This window comes from Haliotis rubra, unplaced genomic scaffold (assembly GCF_003918875.1).
Source record: "Haliotis rubra isolate DU_JTF1 unplaced genomic scaffold, ASM391887v1 Scf392, whole genome shotgun sequence".
NCBI classification, from domain to species: Eukaryota; Metazoa; Mollusca; class Gastropoda; order Lepetellida; family Haliotidae; genus Haliotis; species Haliotis rubra.
Genome location: NW_025767071.1, coordinates 768757 through 794976, shown reverse-complemented (window position 1 = coordinate 794976; position 26220 = coordinate 768757). Strand labels below are relative to the sequence as shown.

The 26220-nt window shown below is 41.0% G+C and overlaps 1 protein-coding gene across 1 annotated transcript in view; it reads right to left on the bottom strand.

Moving 5' to 3' along the window:
* Positions 1 to 26220, bottom strand: part of LOC124286827 (protein FORGETTER 1-like) — a 327576-nt gene that overhangs the window by 18702 nt on the left and 282654 nt on the right. Inside the window, 3 exon segments of the mRNA XM_046723267.1 lie at positions 3903 to 3985; positions 7425 to 7601; positions 10738 to 10839. Coding sequence (XP_046579223.1) covers positions 3903 to 3985; positions 7425 to 7601; positions 10738 to 10839 — 362 coding nt within the window.

The window sequence follows — 26220 nt, the reverse complement described above, 5'->3', positions numbered from 1 at the left end:
ATGACCTGACAATCTTTAGTTATGCGGTTTCTTGAGTGACATCATTCTGATCTTACGTCACAATAAAATTTGAATGAGGTCAACAATAGTCTGAATGATGAAAACAATAAACTGATGTGTATAATTTGAATTAGTGCACATATGATAGGGACACTATCCCCATAGGCCATATATGTCAGTAACTAGTCTTAACAAAACACCAGCAGCAAGTCTGGCCAGATGATATACAATGGTTAACAAGGACACCAGCACCATGTCTGGCAAGATGATATACCGTGGTTAACAAGGACACAAGCACCATGTCTGGCCAGATGCCATGCCATGATTAACAAGGACACCAGCACCATGTCCGGTCACATGATATACAATGGTTGACAAGGACACCAGCACCATGTCTGGCCAGATGATATACCGTGGTTGACAAAGACACAAGCACCATGTCTGGCCAGATGATATACCGTGGTTAACAAGGACACAAGCACCATGTCTGGCCAGATGCCATGCCATGATTAACAAGGACACCAGCACCATGTCCGGTCACATGATATACAATGGTTGACAAGGACACCAGCACCATGTCTGGCCAGATGATATACCGTGGTTGACAAAGACACAAGCACCATGTCTGGCCAGATGATATACCGTGGTTCACAAGGACAAAAGCACCATGTCTGGCAAGATGATATACAATGGTTGACAAAGACACAAGCACCATGTCTGGCAAGATGATATACAATGGTTAACAAGGACACAAGCACCATGTCTGGCCAGATGATATACAATGGTTGACAAAGACACAAGCACCATGTCTGGCCAGATGATATACAATGGTTGACAAGGACACAAGCACCATGTCTGGCCAGATGCCATGCCATGATTAACAAGGACACCAGCACCATGTCCGGTCACATGATATAAAATGGTTGACAAGGACACCAGCACCATGTCTGGCCAGATGCTATACCATGGTTGATAAAGACACCAGCACCATGTCTGGCCAGATGCTATACCATGGTTGACAAGGACACCAGCACCATGTCTGGCCAGATGATATACCATGGTTGATAGACACCAGCACCATATCAGGCCAGATGCTATACCATGATTAACAAGGACACAAGCACCAAGTCCGGCCAGATGCCATACAATGGTTGACAAGGACACCAGTACCATGCATGACATATCATGCTTATTCAGGTATCACTTTTGTCGATTTGCAATAGACACAAATATCTTCATCAACAATATTCCACTTTATATTATGTAGTCTGCAGTCAAATTATACGAAATTGTGTGATTCTCTTTGATGTCTCTTTGGCCAATATTATGAACCTATCTTATATGTCTTGTTGTTGAATGTAATCCTTGGCTTCTTAAAAAAATACCTTCTTTCTTATCAACTATCATGAAGCACTGCTTGTGGTAAATTGTTTATTTGTGTGATGTGTTTCTGACAATACTGATTATATTATCTTTAGCCCTAACTTTTATGTTCATTATTCCACCACATTTTTTGTAATTGCTATATTTCAAATCCAATACTTTGCAACCATTTATTCTCTATGGTCTTTAAGTTTGTAACATTTCAACAGTTTTGATGTTTCTCCTTCTGGTAATACTCTGCCAACACAAGCATGCCACATGGAAGGTCTTGGGCATAACACACATCACCTTTAGGCCAAATAAATATCCTAGCACCCAACCAGACATGACACATTCAATGATGATCATTGGGGTTTCTTACAAAAAGTGATTCAAATTATTTCAAAGGATAAACAATACCATATACATCACCCAGTGAATAATGATTAAAGCCTGTGCTCACCTTGTGAATGTGTTGTGATGCCCATCACTTTTCATACATCAGTAACCTGTTACCATCCCCAACAACTTGTGTTTGAGCTTGGTGGATTAAGTTTCAGTGACAAGTGTTAGGACATGTAGACAGATGTCAACTATATGTGTTGTGGAAATCTACAAGATCTACAATTTTTCAATGATAATCAGAACTGAGAATAGATAAATAAACTAAAAACAAGACAACTGAAGTTTGTTTCATTCACAAGAAAGATGTAGCTGAAGTCATACAAGCATCCATCTTTTGGTTATACATGTACTTAGCCACCACATAAAAACTGTGGGAGAACTAGTTCTTCCAAGTTCCTGCAGTATATCAGGTATTGAAAAATGGGCCCCAAAATTGAGTTCTATGTTTCAATAACAGCAGGAACAGCTAACAACCTGTGCATACATAGATTCTCAATTTTGTCAAGTGCATTATTAAACATTGTGTAACAATGTTTCAACTGTCATATATGCTGGTCTTCTGGTAACTTGGGTGAGTGAGTGAGTTTAGTTTTACGCCCGCACTCAGCAATATGGTGGTGGTCTGTAAATTAACACGTCAATCCAGTGATCAACAGCATGAGCATCGATTTACGCAATTAGGATATGATGAAATGTGTCAATCAAGTCAGCGAGTCTGACCACCCGATCCCATTAGACGTCTCTTCCGACAAGCATGGGTTACTGAACATCAATTCTAACCCAGATCTTCATGGGTCAGATGTAATGTGAGATAAGAGGCAAGAGTCACCACCTTATATACATCTCCTTAAAACACATTCCTGATCATTCCGTCTACATCTAGGGCACGTCTGGAGGATGGGTAACATTGTAATTAAAGTTTTCACTTGCCACACTGAAGACCTGGGTTGGATCCTCACATGGGTACAATGTGAGAAACCCATTTCTCATGTCCCTGCTGTAACATTGCTGGAATATTGCTAAAAGCGGCATAAAACTAACTCCCTCCCTCACTCTAGAACAGGTCTAAACATAGCACACCACTGCCCCTTACTGAATTTACAAGCACAATGCATAATGTATAACACTGCCTCATAACAATATCTACAGATGATATCGATAAAACAAGAACTCCTGAGTTTGGATTATCATGAAAATATCAGAGTTCAAGGGAAAACACTGCCTTCACCAGTCTTAAATGTCAGCGAAGCCACCAAAAACAGTTGCTATCAGCATAAATAGCAAATCTATAGACACTCTAGCAACTGACATCATGAGCACTGATCTACGCAGTTGGGATACTACGGTGTGTGTCAACCACATCAGCGAGTCTCAGTACTCGATCTTATTTGTTGCCTTTCATGACAAGCATAGGTTGCTGAGGTCAGTTCCAGGGCCTAGATTTTCGAAGCTCTCTTAGCGCTAAGATAGTCGGAAGTTAATGTTAATGTATGGCACTTACGACTATCTTAGTGCTAAGAGAGCTTCGAAAATCTAGGCCCAGATATATAGGTGTTAGCGAAGGAATGAATCTCACCCAATACAAATATAAAAGTTGAAATTGTCTGAGATGATTAATGTGGGATATATTAATTGTTCAGACGGGCTCAAAACTGACAAAAGCAAAGTGGCAGTGAGCTAGCTCCATGAACCATTAACAGCTAGAGCCTTCTCTCAGCATGTGTTTCTGAGACATGCTCTGAGTTGGCATACCTACAGAGAAGGTGAAAATACATATTTGTTGTCTGCTGCCGGATGGTAGTACTTCCAAATTCAGAAATGCTATCAACAATATATGTAAGTCTAACTGGCATGTAACAGGGACCGGAGAGGTGTTATACTGGCCAGGTCTGGACATAATGTCATTCAAAACTACACATCCGCATGTGAAATCTATTTGGAACAGCAGGACACCAGAATAGACAACCTGAGATTAGTCATGAAGGACAGATGTGATTTATACTGATCACTCACTATCATCTGTGTAGATTAATACTCTGGCATCTCTGAAGCTACTGTGAAACAGTCATTGGTTTACTGTTACTGCATCTTACACAATATATCGTCATATGTATTCCACAGTTTGATCAATTTACCTGCTTTCTCCGTCTGTATAGGAACATACTTTTGCAGCAGGTCAGCTTTCTCCTCATCAAATGTAGATAGGCCAGTGTTAGGTCTGGGATTATGACAAATCTTGAGTTATGAAATATATATATAGATATATATGTGAGCAACACAATCCTTTCCATAACTGTAAGAATTCTCTTCAGAATCTGTTGTACATTTCAACTATATCACAGGCATATGCATAACTTATAGGGATCAATATAAGCCTTTGGAGCTTGCACTGGTGCAACCTAAAACTGTAATATGCATATGCAACCTCATATTTATACCAACTTGCACCCAGTGCATGTCAACATTTTACTGTTCAAAGAACACTTACTTCAGCTGGAAAACAAAGATGAGAAACTGCCTTGGAGCAGTAACACTGATGACTACATGGACCGTGATTAATAAAACAAGAGTCATCAAAGATGACATATCCCCCCCCAAATTTGAAAGAACAAATCATCTGACAGTTACTTAAAGTCCAGCTTGATTTTTTTTATAGACTAAGTCCAAATTGTTTCCATAGAAATCATGAGCAACATAATAGCAAAAGGGCACCATTTCAAAGTTTGCCTAATATATCTGCCAAGTTCTGTTGAAAGATACTGAATGCTTTTCAAGTTGTGCTCCGGAAATGAAGCCCACCCATCCCTCTGGGGACTAAATCCTAATCGTTTCCATGGAAACCGGGAAAAATAAAAATGACAAAAATCTGCAAATAGCAAAAGGCACCACTTTGGGTTCTGCTTGATATATCTACCAAGTTTTCTTGAAAAATATTGAAAGGTTCTTGAATTCTGCTCTGGAAACGAAGCCCTACCCTCCCTTTTGGGACTAAGTCTGAATCGTTTCCACAAACCGGGAAAAATATATGTGCCAAAATTCTGCCAAGTAGCAAAAAGCACCACTTTAACATCTGCCTCACATATCTGCCAAGTTTTACAGAAAGATATTAAGAAGTTTTCGAGTTGTGCTCCGGATATATCTACCAAGTTTTGTTGAAAAATATTGAAAGGTTCTTGAGTTATGCTCCGGAAACGAAGCCCACCCTCCCTTTTTGGACTAAGTCCGAATCGTTTCCATGGAAACCGGGAAAAATAAAAAGGCCAAAAATCTGCAAATAGCAAAAGGAACCACTTAAGGTTCTGTTTGATATATCTACCAAGTTTTGTTGAAAAAATATTTAAAGGTTCTTGAGTTATGCTCCGGAAACAAACCCCACCCCCCTTTTAAGACTAAGTCCAAAACGTTTCCATGGAAACCGAGAAAAATAACAAGAGTCTTCAGAAGATGACATATCCCCCCGGCCCCCACATCTTTGAAAGAACAAATCATCTGACAGTTACTTAAAGTCCAGCTTGATTTTAGACTAAGTCCGAATCGTTTCCATGAAAATCGGGGAAAAATAAATATGCCAAAATTCTGCCAAATAGCAAAAGGCACCACTTTGGCATCTGCCTCACATATCTGCCAAGTTTTGCTGAAAGATATTAAGAAATTTTCCAGTTGTACTCCGGAAACGAAACCCACCCCTTCCTTTTGAGACTAAGTCCGATTCATTTCCATAGAAACCGAGAAAATAATAAATCACAAATATCTGCAAATAGCAAAAGGCACCACTTTGGGATCTGCCTCACATATCTGCCAAGTTTTACTGAAAGATATTGAGAAGTTTTCGGGTTGTACTCCGGAAACGAAGCCCACCCCTCACTTTTGGGACTAAGTCCGAATCGTTTCCATTGAAACTGGGAAAAATAAAAATGACAAAAATCTGGAAATAGCAAAAGGCACCACTTAAGGTTCTGTTTGATATATCCACCAAGTTTTGTTGAAAAATATTGAACGGTTCTTGGGTTTTGCCTCGGAAACGAAGCCCACCCCTCCCTTTTGAGACTAAGTCCGAATCGTTTCCATGGAAACCGGGAAAAATAAAAATGACAAAAATCTGCAAATAGCAAAAGGCACAACTTAAGGTTCTGTTTGATATATCTACCAAGTCTTGTTGAAAAATATAGAACAGTTTTTGAGTTATGCTCCGGAAACGAAGCCCACCCCTCACTTTTGAGACTAATCCCAAAACGTTTCCATGGAAACCGAGAAAAATAAAAATGACAATAATCTGTAAATAGCAAAAGGCACCACCTTAGGTTATGTTTGACATATCTACCAATTTTTGTTGAAAAATATCGAACGGTCTTTGAGTTATGCTCCGGAAACAAAATGATTACGGACGGACGGACAGACGGACGAGGCAACGACTATATCCCACCGCATTACATGCCGGTGGGATAAAAATGACTAAAATCTGTAAATAGCAAAGGGCACCACTTTAGGTTCTGTTTGATATATATCTACTAACTTTTGTTGAAAAATATTGAACGGTTTTTTAGTTATGCTCCGGAAACAAAATTATTACTGACAGACGGACGGACGGACGAGGCGTTGACTATATCCCCCCCGCATTACATGCCGGGGGGATAATAAAGCAAGGTAAAATGATGTTACCAGACCCAAAATAATTTTGTTACAATCATGTTCTAAATCATCAATACCAAACTGACATACAAAAGAAAGTACACAGCTGGCAACTTGGGATTTTTTTCACAAAATCAACATAATTTATTTTCATAAGGTTTTTCTTATTGTGACTTCACAAACATTGTGTACACCCCATTGTTTTGCCAAAACACCACACATATTGCACCTAAATGTAACATTGCTAGCTAGCACTATACATTCTTGTCCTGATCACCGTGTTCTTGGCTCATACAGTGATCCAATGCTGCTGCAGCAGAAAACATCACAGTGATTAAGTGGTTGTGCAGATGGAGAATACACAGGTGATGGCCCTCTTGCAGGGTGGTCACTCCTAGTCTTCCAGTTCTGGGACTGTCAGTTCTGTCTGTTTGATGCGTCTCAGTGATGATGGTCTGTCTCGTATGGCCGAACCATCTGGCAATATGGCTGTTCGAAGTACCCATATGTGAAATTTCAACAGCTTGTTCTCTCGCGCAGCTGCTGATAATTTTGACATTTTGATGTGCGCCTTCACCAGTAAGAATATCAATCGACTGTATACACAATGTTATTATGATCCTTAAAATATGGATGCTATTTTTGTAATTTTTTGTCAAAAAGTGGTTCAAACTGAACAGGATTATTTCTAAAGCAACATCAGGGATATGATCTCTTGAACAGCAGAGGGTCGATTTCTCATTTGTGGCAGTCCCCCTGCTTGTGTTGGTTTTTGACTTGCTGGTTTGACGTCACATTGTCTTGTGATTCACATCCTCATTATCTCTTGGAATTGGTATTCACGTTGTAAGTAAAATGTGTTTTTTAAATAAACTTTTACGATTCAAGTGTTATGAAAATGCCAAACATATACATTGTCTGACTGTTTTCCACAACTGCTCAGGGACCTACTGTAACACAGGATTGACCCTAAATGATTAAACAAAGGAAGCAATACTTCCTTGTGTTAAGCATGTCAGTCTACTTACCTTGCTATCTTGAAGAGATGTGTCGAATTCTCCTTCTGAGTGGCCAGTATGTAGTGCTTGCTACCCCAGATATCTCGTTTGGAGACATAGAAGCCATCTTGTCGTCCTTTGTAGTTGTCAAGCCTAGTCAAGGCTGAATTCCAGCTCATGCCTCGGTCAACAATCAGCTTCACTGATCTACAGATGTTAGTAAGACAGTTTTTATTCGTTGCTGGTACTATTCAATACAGTTCTCAAATGTAACATAACAGGCAACCATGATAGCTGAATGCCACCTAAATGCTGACATAAAAAGCTTACTTCTAATGAAATTTTAAAACAAAAGGAGCTTTCTCAAGATTGTCGGTGAACTGGATGTACTCGCTGATAATGAAATGTAAATCAATTCATGTTTACAGCACTGCTAGTATTCATTATTTACGTAATAATTTATAAGATGAAAACGTAGTTGGTAAGTAACCTTGAATTTCTCTTTAGACTGTACATGAAAAATTTAAAAACTACATATAAAGTATATATATAATGTATATAATATAACATCATAATAACATTTGACAAATTTGCCACAATAATGTCCACAGTACTGATAATTCTTGAGGTGTAATCATGGTGGAAGTAAACTAGCCCACAATCATCCACATTTGTGTATAGGTCTAGAGGTGTAATGAACCACGACCTCGAAGATAAAATAAAAAATATTCATTCAGTGAACTGTTCCAGAGAAACCACTGCTAAAAACATGTATGATCCCTGCTTTAGGATTTGGGCATCTTTTCAGAGTTGGACAACTTGAAGTATTATTGTATGTCTCTTCAACTTGGACACAATGGTGTTTGACTGTATTATCGTATGTCTCTACAACTGGGACAAAATGGTGTCAATGCACAATGCAGATCCCTTCGATTCACGCTCTCATTTCACCTACACCCCAGTTCACCTACACTTAATCAATGCATGTTTTCTCAGTACCCCTACACTTTGCTTTGGTTCCACTCTACTCACTAGCGGACTCACCCAATTAACAAATGGGCTTGACTCATTTCTGAAGAAACTTGGGACTTTGATTTCTTATTTGCGTTTGTATATTGTAATTCAGGCATTTTAGCATTTTCACATTTTATGTTATTAGCATTTGTATTGCTAAGCTATTGCTATAAGTTTTCATATGATTTTGAAATTTTTATATTTTAAGCAATATTAACAATCCATTTTAATATTTACATACATTTTTATAGATATTGCTATAATGAGTAAAATATATATACAGTCTAAATGACAAAAAATACCTTTAAACAGATGCGATTTATTTATAAAATTGTTTTGTCCAGGAATAAACTTTTAAGTAAAAATGTACTGTTTGCTTTACATACAAAAGACTGACAGAGTCCATTTTACATGAAGGGGTGTACATAATCTACAGTGTTTATTTAAGATCCCCCATTACCCCTACACTTTTTGACCCCCAAAAGTGTAGGTACACCAGTCCCTTCAGCTTGGACAACATAGTGTTTGAATGTATTAATACACGTCCCTTCAGCTTGGACAAAATGGTGTTTGACCGTATTAATGCAGGTCACTTCAGCTTAGACAAAATGGTGTTTGACCGTATTAATGCAGGTCCCTTCAGCTTGGACAAAATGATGTTTGACTGTATTAATGCAGGTCCCTTCAGCTTGGACAAAATGATGTTTGAATGTATTAATGCAGGTCCCTTCAGCTTAGACAAAATGGTGTTTGACTGTATTAATGCAGGTCCCTTCAGCTTGGACAAAATGATGTTTGATGTTCCCTTCAGCTTGAATGTGTTTGATGTATTAATGCCCCTTCAGCTTGGACAAAATGATGTTTGACTGTATTAATGCAGGTCCCTTCAGCTTGGACAAAAATGGTGTTTTAATGCAGGTATTTCAATGACAAAATGATGTTTGACATTAATGGTCCCTTCAGCTTAGACAAAATGGTGTTTGACTGTATTAATGCAGGTCCCTTCAGCTTGGACAAAATGATGTTTGAATGTATTAATGCAGGTCCCTTCAGCTTGGACAAAATGATGTTTGAATGTATTAATGCAGGTCCCTTCAGCTTGGACAAAATGGTGTTTGACTGTATTAATGCAGGTCCCTTCAGCTTAGACAAAATGGTGTTTGACTGTATTAATGCACGTCCCTTCAGCTTGGACAAAATGATGTTTGACTGTATTAATGCAGGTCACTTCAGCTTGGACAAAATGATGTTTGAATGTATTAATGCAGGTCCCTTCAGCTTGGACAAAATGGTGTTTGACTGTATAAATGCAGGTCCCTTCAGCTTGGACAAAATGGTGTTTGACTGTATTAATGCACGTCCCTTCAGCTTGGACAAAATGATGTTTGAATGTATTAATGCAGGTCCCTCCAGCTTGGACAAAATGATGTTTGAATGTATTAATGCAGGTCCCTTCAGCTTGGACAAAATGGTGTTTGACTGTATTAATGCAGGTCCCTTCAGCTTGGACAAAATGATGTTTGACTGTATTAATGCAGGTCTCTTCAGCTTAGACAAAATGGTGTTTGAATGTATTAATGCAGGTCCCTTCAGCTTAGACAAAATGATGTTTGACTGTATTAATGCAGGTACCTTCAGCTTGGACAAAATGATGTTTGAATGTATTAATGCAGGTCCCTTCAGCTTAGACAAAATGGTGTTTGAATGTATTAATGCAGGTCCCTTCAGCTTAGACAAAATGGTGTTTGAATGTATTAATGCAGGTCCCTTCAGCTTAGACAACATAGTGTTTGACTGTATTAATGCAGGTCCCTTCAGCTTAGACAAAATGGCGTTTGACTGTATTAATGCAGGTCCCTTCAGCTTGGACAAAATGATGTTTGAATGTATTAATGCAGGTCCCTTCAGCTTGGACAAAATGGTGTTTGACTGTATTAATGCAGGTCCCTTCAGCTTAGACAAAATGGTGTTTGACTGTATTAATGCAGGTCCCTTCAGCTTAGACAAAATGGTGTTTGACTGTATGAATGCAGGTCCCTTCAGCTTAGACAAAATGGTGTTTGACTGTATTAATGTGATGGCCCTCTTGCAAGAGCAGGAAGATCCCTTCAACTGGGACAAAATGGTGTTTGACAGTAGTAGGAAATGCTGAAAAAATACTATGTTGGAGGAAGGATTGACAATGTGCCAAGAAAATAGCTCACTTTAGTTTCAGTCCAAGCAAACTTTGTAGTTCATATACTTTGTTTTAAAGATGTCAAAACATGTTTCTGATGGATTGACTGACAAAACAGTGTGTACAGAACTGCTACTGTAAAAGTTCACCTACTTTGTAGATCCTCCTCCTTTGGCAAAATCCGTGAAGACTTCTTTTGGATCCTCCACCATTTTGACTGAAGCAGCAGTGATATCAAGCATACCCTCATTGTATCTGGAATCACAAAAACAGTCTTGCTGGCTGATAACCTGCTCATTGTCTGTATATACACTAGTGTCTAGACAACTAAACTTGAAAATTATAACTTGACAGTGGACATTTATAATACTTATCGTTCTTCAGTCCCTGACAGTCAGTTCTTAAAACTGTTCCCTACATTCACATATAAGGGTGAAAGGTTGAACAGTTTGGTTAGCACTCTGTTTAACATTTTGCTCCTATCCTATTCAAATGACGCTCAGTTATTCCTCCTAAGCTTAGTCCCTGATAGTCAAGGAACATGGGAAAGGAATATTTGAACTCAAGAGCCCTATCATAAGGATAAGGATCATCGAGAAAGTCTTCTGCTTAAGGATTGGACAAGTGTCACACCTTGGTGGAATGTTTTGATTTTTTTTAAGTTGCTGAAGGACCAAATTCATCTGACTCATGTTTGTAGTCTCTATCTTTCACTCTTCTGCACCCGGTCTTAGTTTCCATGGCAAACTGATCATCATTAACATGTTCACAAGGTTTATGCCCGGACTGTCGACAAGAAGAAATAATCTGTCCAAATTACTTGTCGACAGTCCGGGAAAAGGGAGGTAATGTTCTACATGAGTGACTTCACTCCCAGTGTTCTCGAAATTAACAAACCAATTAAAACAGAGTGTGATATATATAGTAGATAATATAATTATTCACTCAATATAACAACATGCATGTATCATGCATGTATCATATGTCACACAATATAACATATTTGTATAGCATTTCGATAATACTTCTACTCCCAATATCACAAAATAATTTGTAAGCTCTCTGTTTCTTTCTGGATGTTGTTGCATGTTAAACTCCAAAATGGTAATCCTTCCACTCGCATAACGTAAAATAAAAGTCTGTTTTTTGCAACCTTAATTCTCTTGCAAATTGTTAAAAAGACATTCTCTTTAATCAATTTAATTCATTAACTCATGATACGAGCATAGCTGTAGCCACCATAGCCACTTGCAAACCACTAAGCAAACATTCTCTTTCATTAATTAACACTGTCACGGTATGCTGACCACGCGATGTCGACACTCCGGGTTTTTTTTGTTTTGTCGACAGTTAGGAAGGTTGTCGACAGATCGGGCTGACACCGTTCACAAGCTAGAGATCCCAATACAATTCACACATGAAAGTGTGGATCAAAAGATGAAAAAGTCTTCTTGCAGCTGGAGCAAAGCTTATTACTGGTAGGATGGGTACAGCATTAATGTCCCGTGGAATTTTTGTGATGAAAGCAAGACATTGTGTTTTTTTTATTCATCAGACATTCTAGTTAAATAAAAAGTTTGGTTCCAAATTAAAATATGGTGCAAATAGTACTTTTGAGCACTGTACAAAATGGTTGTGGAAAAGGTTGCTAAAAGGTCAGAGTGAGTGAGTGAGTATGGTTTTACACCGCTTTTAGCAATATTCCAGCAATATCACGGCAGGGGACACCAGAAATGGGCTTCACACATTGTACCCATGTGGGGAATCGAACCTGGGTCTTCGGCGTGACGAGTGAACGCTTTAACCACTAGGCTACCCCACGGCCCCGCTAAAAGGTCAGAAGGTCATAATGGGAGAGTTGATTATTTAAAGTTTGAGGTTATTAACTTTATCCAAGTGTGTTTCTCTATTTCATGAAATATTTTCTCAAAAGAAAACCCCAAAATATATATTTTTAAATTAAATAAAATAATGAACACACCCCCTCTCAAAATGGCAGCTAGCAGACGAATTTTACCAGATGTAGGTTTTGTGCATTTTGTAAGTATATGATTGCTTCATTTTATCAAACCAATGTAAATCAAATTATTAATAAAAGTGAAAGAACAGTTATGTATGAAACTAAAAAGAGATGTTTATTTCTGATCGGTGAGACTGTCAGTAAGGGAGCAGTCCTGATTTTATTATTAATAAGTTTAAAGTTTTTCTTCTAAAAAGCAGAGTTCTATGAAAATAGATAAGAATATAATGAAATGATGGGGAGAAAACACTATTTTCTGCTTCACACTCTCTCAATTAAATCCCTTGAAATAATTTTCAAGTCATCGGATCGGATCAATGGTTATAATCATTGACAACAAATATATACAAATAAATGTGGGGAGAAATCTTATTTTATCAGCAGCATAGGAGAAGGCACAGTGTCCATATTTAGCTTGTTTGACTTTGGGGATAACAAGAAGGTGTTGATTCCCTGATCTCAGAGATCTAGATGTTGCATAAGCCTGAAGAAGATCTGAGAGATAGACTGGAGGCATGTTAGTCATGCACTGGTATTAGAGACAGAGGAGTTTGAAGGAAATTCTGTGTTTCACGGGTAGCCAATGAAGGTCTTTTAGAGTTGGTGTGATGTGCTGTTTTCTGGAGATCTGGGAGGTAATGCGAGCAGTTAAATTCTGTATGCGATGGAATTGGTCAGCGACTCAAGATGGAGATCTGGCTAAAAGGCTGTTACAGTAGTCCATACGAGATGTGACTTGGCTGAGGCAGAAAATTTTGGAGGCATCTTTGGTAAGAACGGTCTGGCCTTGCTGATATTGTGGAGATGGAAGTAGCTAGTTTTAGTAACATACTTGACGTGTTCTGTCATACTTAGATCTTGGTGATCGATGACAACACGCAGATCGTTGACAGTGGAAGAAAGTGGAATGGTTGCTCCACAGACACACACACTAGTAAAGTCACACTGTTTGCATTTCCAGCCTCTCCTAGAAGAATGGACTCTGTTTTCTCTCAATTTAATTTCAAGGCATTTGATGAAATCCATGAATATCTTCTGGCAACAGTCTGATGTCTGATGGAGAGACACTCTAACCGACTCTGTGGAGACTGGAGACTGCACGTTCAATGACCTTGGATATAAACGCTAAGTTTGAAACAGGCCTGTAGTTTTTTTGATCCTCACAATCAAGGCTTGATTTCTTCAGATGTGGCCTAACTAGAGGTGACTTGAGTACACTTGGGATATAACCAGATAAAGAAGAAGAGTTAATAATCAGCACTAATGTTGGTAAGAGTACGTCGAGACAGTCATATAGAAGGTCAGTTGGAATCAGATCAAGTGAACAAGTTGTTCTTTTTGCAGATTTCAGTAGTTTAGGAACTTTAGTGTCAGTGAAACTATCAATATGAGTAAGAGGCGTGCCATCAAACATTTTTGGAGGAAAATCAGCTTCATCCACAGCCACAGAAGACGAAATCTTATCATGCATGTCTTGGATCTTTTTGTAGAAATTATCCGAAAATGTCTGTGCTATTGCTTCATTGTCATCAGATGTCGGAAGTGGTGATTCAAAGTGTTTACCCAAAATACTGAACAAAAGTTTGAACAGCAACTTTGGACTTGACTCGTTGGCTTCAATCTTAGAATTGAGATGTTGATTTGTCTGATGAGTCATGCGCCTCTCTGTAATGTTTATGCATGCATGCACATCTGTAATCTTATGAACCTCGTTTGCATTCAGTATAACTATAGGCACACCCACCTTCATAAATATTGGGGGGGGGGGGGGGCAAATGTAAATTTGCGGCTATATAACCACCGGTAGACATCCCCAATTCGTCAAACACAGTCCAGTTATCCCCTGAATAATCAATCTCTATCCAAGCTGTTGAGTGACCAAACATGCTCTTCAGAAATTTCGCCCACGCCCCATCACCTGTCCTTTCCTCTGTGACAGGTATCTCATGATAAGATTGGTCACAGATAACATATGACCAGCCACTATATTGAACAGTTGAGATACGGAATGTTCTATTCAGGAAATTTGATGACGCCCTATCACGTGACTCTTTGTTTTATGTCTATGCAAGGAATATGTAGTATACATTTTTTTTTTATGTATGCTTGTATGGTCACGTATGTTTTCTGCATTAAATCTAGATGAAACAAAGTGCCAAGCTATGAATGTGCTCTATGTTAGTCACAGACTAGCGTTATTTCGATTTAGTACTTTCATTAAAATAAGTCGTATACACTAGAAATGTATCAGCAAAAATGCTATTTTCGTCGAAGATTATAAAGTATGTAAGTAAGTTCTTCTTTACAGTATGTCATTGTCATAGATGTTTTGTACAATTAAACCTCACACAATGACTGACTGACTGAGTTTGGTTTTACGCCGCCGCTTTTAGCAATATTCCAGCAACATCAGGGCAGGGTACACCAGAAAAGGGCTTCACACAATGTACCCTTGTGGGGATCCTCACACAATGATATGAGAGAGAGAATTTGTTTATGTGCATCTCATCTCTTACATACAAAGAATACATGCTTATTGTGATAATATATTAATGTACAAGCCGCCAAAGATCTACAAGAGAAACTTGCAGTCAAATTACATAAAACTTTGCAATACACGATATGTATTCACACCTGCTTTCTTTCAACATATATCTTTACGACACAATTGAACAATCAGGACTTGTTTGTACGACTAGACAGTTTCCTGTCATCCCCGGAAACCTGCCAGGGAAATCAGTTGTGATTAGCACTAATTAGTCTCGGCACAGCGAGTGGGCAATCAGCGAGTGGTTCCAGGTGTCGAGTAGTTGAGGTGGCTCTCGGGCCATTCTCGAGTTAAGGAATATTTTTCTCATATGCTGTAAGTCACCATATCTTGTTTCTTTTAGTCTTAAATTTACATAAATGTAATTTTCTGAATAAAATTGATATTTTATACTTATCCTGACTCATGCTCTTTTGCTTGTCTTCTTCTTCTTGCGAACATAGTGGAACACTTGTATCACCTATTGAAGCTCCCTTCAATTGAAACATACGTAAAATCACTAATCACTACTCACCAAGAGTTGCCCCTCTTTGTTTCCACTGGCGGGAAAGACGGCGCCACCGTGGCCCACATGCTTCACTCTCTCCTGATAACGAGCACGACACTTGAATTTTCAGGGAAATCCAAAGTGTCATGTGGGGAGGATGGGAGGGCTTACCTCATGAGTCAGGATAAGTATAAAATATCAATTTTATTCAGAAAATTACATATTTCTCCTTATCCTGACTCATGTTCTTTTGCTTGTAGAATCCTACGGACTCAGAGGTGGGAAAAAGATACGGGAACTTCATAATGGCACTGTAAATAAATTAATTTCTGCCGCTATCATACATAAGTTCTACCAGCTGCCATAGATGGGGGGACTATAATAGTAGTTAAAAATAGAAATAAAGCAACTCCAAAGTGGATAAGCGACCCAACTGTACAAGAAACAACTGGGCTTAAGACTGAACTAGGCTTAAGATATACATGTAGACTCCGTAGAGTTGTAAGCTTGATATTTACTGTAATAGTATAGTGAGACTACGTCTCAACGTCTACGAGGAACTGTCAACTGCTGTGCGAGGACCAAAGGACCGAAATGGTGAATACCTGAGACGTCCTCGGTGGCGATATCTCTCAGGTAGTGGTTAGCAAACACCATGTCCGATTTCCAGAAGCAGACCTCCTTAATGGTATTCAGCGAGCAATTTCCATGTAGAGCGAGTGTAGAAGCCAGTGCTCTAATTTCGTGAGGGTTAGATGCTCTTGGAGGTTCGAGTCCTGCAGCCTTGTAGGCTCGTAGTATGACAGTTCTGATCCATATAGATATCGTGGTGCGAGAGACTTCGGTCTGTGTCGCTGTAGAGAGAGGGATGAATAATCGCTTGAATTTTCGTCGCCTCGTATTGGATCGTTGTAAATAAACTTTGAGAGCTCTCACTGGGCATAGTGATAAGTCCAGCGTATCACGAGGTCCAAGTACGGAGGAAAGTGCAGGGACGTGGAATTGTCTGTCTGGTTGGCCTGGCAGTTGATTCTTGGCGATGAAGTCCCATCTCAGTCGCATATGCACTGAGTTTTGATTGTCGTCAAAACGTGTTCTCTCGTAATCTAGAGCGTGGATTTCCGACATCGTGGCTGCCGTTGCTAGGGATAGCAGAAAGTGTTTTCTGTGTCAGGAATTCAAACGATGTTGTTTCCAGTGGTTCGTAAGCCTCACTTGTGAGGTGTTGAAGCACAACATTGAGATCCCATGCTGGAGCGCGAAATCTTTGTTTCTGATCCTCCAATTGGAAAGAGCGTAGCAAGGCCAGTAACTCTGGTGTCTTAGTTAACTTGGCACCCGTCCTCACAGTTATCACTGAACTTAGTGCTGCAAGGTACGTTGAAAGTGTAGAGCCTTTTAGACGTTTGGTTTGTCGTAGGTGACAAAAGATAGTCCGCTACTTGAGGATGTGTAGCATTTCTAGCTGTAAATCCCTTTTTAGCAGCATATGTCTCAAAACTGTGCCACTTGTCGTCATACAGGTTGCATGTAGAATTGCGTAAAGCAAGCGTGACTGCTTTCGCCGCTCTGGCTGAGTAACCTCTCTTGTTTAAACACGCTTTAATACAGTCCATACGTGAAGTTGGAATGATCCTGGGTTGACGTGCGCTTGTTTTGTGTGAGGATGTACGAGTAGATTCGAACTCCTTGGTAATTGTAGCATTGGTTGTCCGATTTCTTGTATCAGAATGGGAAACCACGTTCTCGCTGGCCAGTAAGGCGCGACCAAAATCAGTTGGAGGCTCTGAGTTTGTCTGATTTTCTGTAATACCTTTGGTATTATCGCTGGCGGCGGAAACGCATACGCGTTGAGGCCCTCCCAGGATATGCTTAGAGCGTCCGTTGCCCACGCTTGTGGATCTGGGATTGGTGAGACGAATGTTGTTAGCTGATTGTTGAAGCGAGTGGCCAATAGGTCTATTAATGGAGCTCCTATTTCCTTGATAATCTGAGTGAAGATTTCGGGGTGGAGCTTCCATTCTGTAGGTGACGGTCGATTTGGCCGAGAGAGTGCGTCTGCTAGTACATTCTCGGCTCCGGGAATGTGGCATGCTCTCACATGTATGTTGAGATCGTCGATCAGGTCGAACAGTTGAAAGCATAGAGTCAGTAGGTTCAATGATCTTGTTGAGCCTTGCTTGTTTATATAAAACGCCACTGTTGAGTTGTCGGTGTGGATCATGAGATGCGCATTCTGCAGAATGGTGCTCCAATGAAGTAAGGCTTTGATTACTGCTTTCACTGAGCATGTTGATGTGCAGATTGCTCTCTTCTTGGTTCCATACCCCTGCTGCCGTCCGGTTGGCGAGATGAGCTCCCCAACCTTCGAGCGATGCGTCGACATAGAGATGGGTCTTGAACTCCGGCTCTGTTAAATAGATGCCTTCGCAAACATTTGACCTCTGGGTCCACCAAAGTAGATGAGGTCTGAGGTGATTCGGTAGACCGAAGGGTTGAAGGTCGTCGAGATGGGCGTTGATGAGGACCTGTAACGGGCGTAACTGTAGTCTGCCTCTGGCTGTCATGTCTTGTGCTGACGTGAGGAGACCCAACAGACTCTGCCACTGGCGTAGTGGTAACGGAGAGAGTAAGGCTTGAGGGATCGTCTGTTGAATTTTGAGCCATCGGTCCTCTAATACGATACGGTTCTGTGGCGTGAGAAATCTGATGCCTAGAAATTGCAGGTCTTGCGTAGGTTCTAGATCCGACTTGAGTAGATTCACTAACCATCCTAGCTGCGTTAGTAGTTTGATGGTGGAATTCAACTGTAGTCTGAGACGCTCTGGATCTTGATCTACTTGAATCCCGTCGTCGAGGTAGAGCGTACTGCTAACCCTTGACGATGTAGGTAAGTGACGATGGGTTTTGTTATTCTTTTAAACAACCAGGGGGCCGATGATATTCCAAATGGTAGGACCTTCCATTGGTAATGTAGCCCGTCTAGTGTAAACCGTAGGTACTTCCTCGAGTCAGGATGTATCGGGATATGCAGGTAGGCGTCCTGTAGATCTATACTGGCCATGTAGTCCATCGGACGAATGAGGTGCAGTAGTTGAGGTAGATGTTTCATGCGAAACCTCGGCGGTTTGCGTAGATAATCCCTGTTGAACGTGCTCATGTTGTAGATGAGTCGAAACTTTTCCTTGGAATTTTTCTTGGGCACTAGGAAAACTGGGGAGTAGAAACCTGGTTCGATGTTTACTTGATCCACGATTTCTATGGCCTGCTTGGTTAGGAGAGATGAAACAGCTTCTCGTAACTTCAGTAGTTGTGCCTGGAAGTCGAACTTGTGAGGGTTGACTGTAAGCGGAGGCGTGGCCTGTAGTTGGATGCGATATCCGTGTTGTAGGATGTTGGAGACATATGGATCTTGTAGTATTCCCCAGTTCTCCCAGTGCAGTTGAAGACGTCCACCCACTTGTGAAGGTTGTATAGGGACAGCTGGGGGTGGCAGACTCCAGTCGTTCCGAACCCGTCTTTCATCGACGATAGTTGCGGGAGCCTCTGGGTGTCCTGCCTCTTCCAGATCCTCCCCTGTAGTTGCCGAATGGACGACGAAAAGAGTCCTTTCCACCTCTGAAGACGGCTATCTTCCTGTCCCGTGCTTTTTGTAGACCAGTAAACTTGGATCTTCCAGAATATCTTTGTGATGTCTGTCTGATGACGCTGGCCAGAGTGTCACTCGATTTAATCATGAGGACTTCTCTTGAATCCTTGGTGACTTCTTTAGAGACTTTATCGATTCCTCCAGCGAAGATTGATGGAGTTGACCACGGGGCTGTGTAGAGCGGTGTTGTGAACTGTTCACCCCAACTGCAGTTGGCGAGGAGACCTTGACAACGAGCCAGTGTAAGAACTGCAGAGATGGATGTAAGGTGATCCGTCATGAACTGTTGGTCCTTCTTTTGCATAAGGAGGGCCGAGTATATCATTCTGTCGTCATCTGATGTGGATTCTCGAAACCTAGTGATGAGAGTTTCGTTGATAGTCCTGGATCTGTTGAGGCCGAAAAACATTCTTCTGGTCATAGTCTCGACTTGAGACAGCTTGCGGTCTTCGATCCTGTACCTTGGCCTTGGCATCGTTGATGACCTTAAAGTTATCATCGATTTCTTGTGCTTTAAGGAAGGGTCCATATTATGGGCAGAGAACTTCTTGGCGTTGAACTGTGATAAGTGCGGCGCCTGAGCTTTAGTGGCTGTTTGGAAGGCTGTATCCAGGTTCTGTGGAACCGTTGCCATCGGATCAATCGGAGGTAGGGTGATCGTGTCTGCATTGTCCTCCCTCATAAGATAGGTGTTAGCCGAATTATCGTCCTTCGAAGGTGAAGCCAAGTCCAAGTTGTTGACCATCCAGTAACGGATTTCCGCGTCAGAGAATATGATGCCTCCATCATCTTCAGTAACAGGATCGCTGATTAGAGGCAAAGGTACTCTTCTGATGCTGACTGAGGTGGAGTCCTGTCCGTAGACCTTCTTCGAGACCTGCGCGGAGACTTGTGAGGCGAGTGTCGTGGAGAACGGCGTGACGAGCTGCGTCTGTACAGCGACCTTCGCGAAGGTGAACGACGATGATAGCTTCGCAAAGCTCCTGGGGAATCCCTCGACTTCCGGTACGAAGATGACTTGGAGACTGTAACTGGTGTCCTTCGCGTAGCTTCATCTGAGTCCGCATCTGGGGAGTGATGACTTGACCTTCGCTAAGCTTCATCTGAGTCCGGGGATGAGAGGATCCTCCTTCGCGAATGCCTTCGCGAACGTTGATCAATCGGAGTTTGAGGCAGGTGATGATCTAGAGGTCCTTCGCTAAGGCTTTCACGAAACGCTGATCGTCTGGGTCCTTCGCAGAGGTAGGCTGTGACTTCCTTCGCGCAGGCTGGTCCCTCAGTTGTGACTTGGTAGCAGCAGCTACGCTGATGGGAGGTCCCTCAGGGGTGACGTCTACGTTGGAGCCTTCGCGAAGGCTCAGGCCCTGGGCTGGTTGTTTCTTCTCCAGTCCGTAGCGGTCTTCCATCAACTTCATTAGTTGTTGCACCAGGTCGCCCGGGACGGTCTGCGAAGATGTAGGCGCTGCCCTATCTGCGTTGGTAGCGACGGGACCCATGGGAAGATCGTCAGTCATCAGCGTTGATACATCGGGCTGATTGCGGATCTGCGCTGACGTCACTGTAGCTGAAACCGGACGTTTCTTGTGACTGCTCATCATACAGGCCCTGTTCTGCAGCGATCGTCATATGAGCGAAATATTCTTAAGTACGACGTTAAACCCAATTTCACCTCACCTCACCTGTTCTGCAGCGGGAACGATCTCGGCCGAGAGAGTTCGTGTGGTCTGCGTTGGTTTCCCCTTAGTGGTAGACGCTGCCCTGGGGGTGCGGAGTCTGCGTTGAGAAGTAGATGCCCTCTTAGTCTTAGGCTGCGACAACGGGATGTCTGGTGATGCAGAACGCTTCTTGGAGACGGCGGACTGCGTCCCACGCCTCTCCTTCGAAGGAAACTCCAGCGGAACACCAGACGGGAGGGGGTCGTCCGACAGCAGTTGACTTGAGAGGGATTCGGTAGCATTATCCATGCCTGGATGTAGCTTACGTGACCTATCTGCTGCGCGTCTCAAGACGCAAAGTAAATATTTGTTAAAAGCAGAATTAGATAAATTATTACAATAACTGCAAAGTGAACTGAAGGAACATGGTACAGTACAACTAGGGCATATTAAATGTGGATCAGCAGCAGAAAAAACGTAACTTGCAAACAGTACAGATTTTCATGAACGTAGCCTACTGAACAATCACGGCATACACCGCGAATAAACAGCAGAAAATATGAATAATTATCAAATCATATTGTTGAAGGATACTAGCTAAATCTCTATAAGGGACTTGTAGAGGTAACTAAGTAAGCAATATGAAAGGATATAGTGTGTAGGGAGAAACAGGTGCTCTCACATCCTGCTCACTGGGCGAAGGAGGAGAGAGTGAAGCATGTGGGCCACGGTGGCGCCGTCTTTCCCGCCAGTGGAAACAAAGAGGGGCAACTCTTGGTGAGTAGTGATTAGTGATTTTACGTATGTTTCAATTGAAGGGAGCTTCAATAGGTGATACAAGTGTTCCACTATGTTCGCAAGAAGAAGACAAGCAAACTAAAACATTGTAGGCAGCGTGGGAAAAGATTTTTTGCCCTGTAGAATAATGGAACAGCCCGAGTTCATTTTAGCAGGGGGTAGAACAGGTCAGATCAGTGTATTCACTTCCTGATCACATGTTGTTTTAACCTGTAGGCAGTTTGGAACTGTAGGCAGTATGGGAATACACCGTCAGCTAATGAAGACACATCATCTGCATATTATTATGCATAAATATTGGGAAAATCTGTTGTTATAAATATTCCTTCTCCGCCTTTCTGTTCAAGTTGATATATGAGTTCATTTAAGTAAATTATGAACAATTTTGGACTAAAGACACATCCCTGACAGGTTCCGATGCTGCATTAAATATATTCAGATAAGCCGGTTGACGATCTCACACATGCTGATAGATTAGAGTACATTGATGTCAGGAGTTTGATAATATCCCCTTTAGACCCACTTTCCTCAAACTGTTCAATAGAACTTCATAATCAACTAGGCCCGCCTCCGTGGTGTAGTGGTTAGAGCGTCCACCTGGAGAACGGAAGGTCGCGGCTTCGATCCCCGACTGCGTCATACCAAAAGATGTTAAAATATGGTACTTGTTGGTCCCTGCCTGGGGCTCAGCATTACTGGGTACAACAAGGACTGGTCGGCTCGGAGTCAGTATAATGTGTCTGAGTGGGGTATTCATGCTTCAGGGCCGGTGGGGTAGCCTAATGGTTAAAGCGTTGGCTCGTCACGCCGAAGACCCGGGTTCGAATCCCCACATGGGTACAATGTGTGAAACCCATTTCTGGTGTTCCCCGCCGTGATGTTGCTGGAATATTGCTAAAAGCGGCGTAAAACCAAACTCAGTCAGTCAGTCAGTATTCATGCTTCACTGTGGCATGGTATCTCAGTGGGCTAGCACTATTAAACCAGCTTAAGTCTGGGCTAGTACAAGCAGCCGCACATACACATACACACGCATGCACATCGTCATATGAGCGAAATATTCTCAAGCACGATGTTAAACCCAATTTCACCTCACCTCACCTCACGATCAACCCTGTCAAATGCCTTGGAGAAGTCAATGAAGATGCAGTATAATCCCCCTTTAGATTTAGAGAGGAACTGTTGTGCTATTGCCTGTATGGTGAAGATGTGGTCAATGGTTGAGTATCCAGGTCTAAAGCCAGCTTGACATTCATGGATAATATTGTTGTTGTGACACCAAGATTGTAGTCTTTTATCCAATAGATTTGTCAAAATTTAACATATTGAGTCAATAAGAGATATACCTCTATAATTGTCAGTGATGTTCAAATTTCCTGCCTTACGAATGGGACAAATGATACTTTTCCCCCATTCCTGTGGGAACACTCATGTGAATAAAATGTTATTAAAGAGTTTGGTGAGTACTGGTGTGATACAACTTTTAGTAGACTTGATCAATTCATTTACAATACCATTTGGTCCTGGAGATTTGTTGTTCTTTAGCTCTTGAAGATATTTGCAGATTTAATAATTGGTAAAGGGAAGATTAATATTCTGTGGTGTATCTGCCAGACACATCTCTTCTTCTACATCACTGATAATAGCATCATAGTTAGTTGCACAGTTGGAAGACAGCAGATTCCTGAAATGTTCAGCCCATTGTTGCACTGATATCTGTTGAGTTATTTGTGGTGTCACTCCAGATGATTTTAGAATGCGCCAAAATAATTTAGGATTATCTCTGGCTTGAACAAGTCGTACCTTCTGTTTGTCCTGATAAGCTCACCTTGTTATTGCAAAGGTTTTCTTGAAAAGTGAACGCAACGATCTAAAATGGCTAAAATCATCCCCATAGTTTCTGTGTGATCTGAGTGCAGCATATTTCCTGTTCTTCAAAATTTCAAGTTCCTGATCCCACCATGGGGGTTGTTGTTGAGACAGATTATTGTTTCCAAAAACAGATTTCCCATATTTTCTCCTTGAATGTTGTGCTGCAGTCTGATATAAAGCAGTGAGTTTATTTACAGCAAGTGTGACATTCTCATCAATAAGTCTGAAGATTTCATCACTCATTTCTCTGAATTCACCCTGAAATTTACTTAGAAACAGCTCCTGGCTACTGTTAGAATTAGGCCATACAAATTTCACCATGTAGCACTGTTATTATTTTGTATGTTATTGTTGATAATATTTCTACACAGCTCCTCTTGATTTGTATGCAACATATCACTGTTATCTTCATCTTGAGACATATCTTTTTCAAATGTCAGAGAGCAATATAAAGGGAAATGGTTTGAATCATCCTTATGGTGCACACCAAAATCAGAGATGTATGAGAAAAGTGGTGAGCTAGCTATCACATAGTCCACCACACTAGCTCCATTGTGAGTAAAACATGTGAAATTTCTTTCAGTATCTTTAAATAACCTCCCATTGAGTGTGTGAATACCAAAGGTGCAGCACAAATCAGCTAATTATTTTCCATATTTATTATAGGTTTTGTTATCTCTAGTAGATTTTGGCATGTTAAAATCATCAGTTGGGTAAATATCTGATTCCTCCATGATATGGTCCAGAGAATCATTTGGTATGTAGTCTAAATAATCTTTCATCCTGGCATTAAAGTCTCCTAGGAGAATGATTTCATGATCCGTATATTCACAAAGAATGGTCTCAAGATAGTTAGAAAGCACATCTATACCGTCTAGATCACTATTTTGGTATATGGGTGAGTACTCTGGAGATATGTAAACAGAAACTAAAATAGTATCATTTCTCATTCCAAAAAGTGAAGTTTTTTGTCATAATGCCACACAATTTTCAAAGTTGCAGAAAACACGTTTAACTATATGCTTGTCAATTAGCTAATTTCTAACAAATACCGTTACACCGCCACTGTAACGACCCCGTGTTCTTTCCTTTACTCGTACACAATTGAAGGACCTAAAACCGAACAGAAAATCACGAAAATCATCAAGTTTCTTTCCAAACGTTTCACATAGACCAATAATGTCATACCTTGAGAGAAAGTGCTTTATATTTTCCGATGATGAATATTTGTACAGTCCTTCTATATTCCAAGTTAGGATATTTAGCTGATGAGGCCCATTGCCACTTCATTTGTTAGTGTTACGTCCGGGATCCAGAGTAGTCTCCCTTAAACTTCCGGGTCCAAACACAGGGTACGATTCTTGCTGATGATATTCCTTGTGAGCGGATTCACTTCGTGATATTGCTGCTTGTGAAGAGTTTCCGTGAGAGTCTGTAACACATACAACTTCGTTGGTCATCCGATTACGTTTATACACTTTCCTGCTGATGATAAGCTTGTTGTGACGGATTTTAGGGTTTTCACCCGCCTCCTTCGCCTCAGTGAATAGTTGTGACAGCGCTCGTCGATTCTCCCGTACCTCTCGTGTGAGATCCTCGGTTACACGGACAGATCCGTCTTCTGTCCTGGATATTTCCCTCTCCTTGCTTAGAATCACACTTTTGTCTTTCGTGATGACAAAGTTGGCTATAATCGGCGGGTTCAGTTTTGTTGATGATAATCTGTGTGCCCTCGTTATAAGGACATCATCTGCGCTAGTCATTTTCAGACGATCTTTTAGGAATTCATGGACCTTTGCCTCTGTCACATCCCAATTTTCTTGACGATCACCCTCTATCCCGTGGAAGTTAAGGTTGTTTCGTCTAGATCTTGACTGCATATCATTAATTTGTTCCTTTAATGAATGTATTTGCTGTTTCATACCTGCGTTTTCATTGCGTAGCTCTTGCATTTTGTTGTTTATATCAGTCGCCATTTTGGTGACTTTGTTATCAAGGCCGGTAAAATTGTCATTTTGGCCTTGGATTTTCATTGGAGCTTTCATTAAGTCTTCATTTGTGTATTCTTGTTGCACACCCCCGGATAGCTCCCGATTCTGCTTGGGTTATAACTTGCTCACGTGTCGTCGCCCCAGGCCCGGGATTTGACTCGACCGATCCGTTCCCCACAAGTAATGTGAACAGGAGCAAAGATAGTCTTAGTGTGACAGTTACACATTTCTTTTCAACAAGAATGCCGAACAAATGTTTTTTGACTTATCTGCTTGACTGAATGATCCTATTTTGGCTCTATATTGTTGAATTCCTATTCCCATTGCGAGGGCTCACATGGACACGTCCTCACTGTATTGATTACCCTGCATGCCATTCATAAATTCAAACTATTCTATTGTGTTTGAATTCTTTTTATGTCCTTGAAATTTTGTATATTGTTTCCTATTTAAAATATATTCTTCAGTAACTTCTAGACCATTACATCTAATTCAATCAATGTGCATACAAAGTATTTTAGTATCCATTCCCAATGAAGACAATAATCCCCTTTCTCGCCGACATGTGTTAATTTGCCAAACACTGTACAAGCCTATGATAATGCTTAGCAATTGC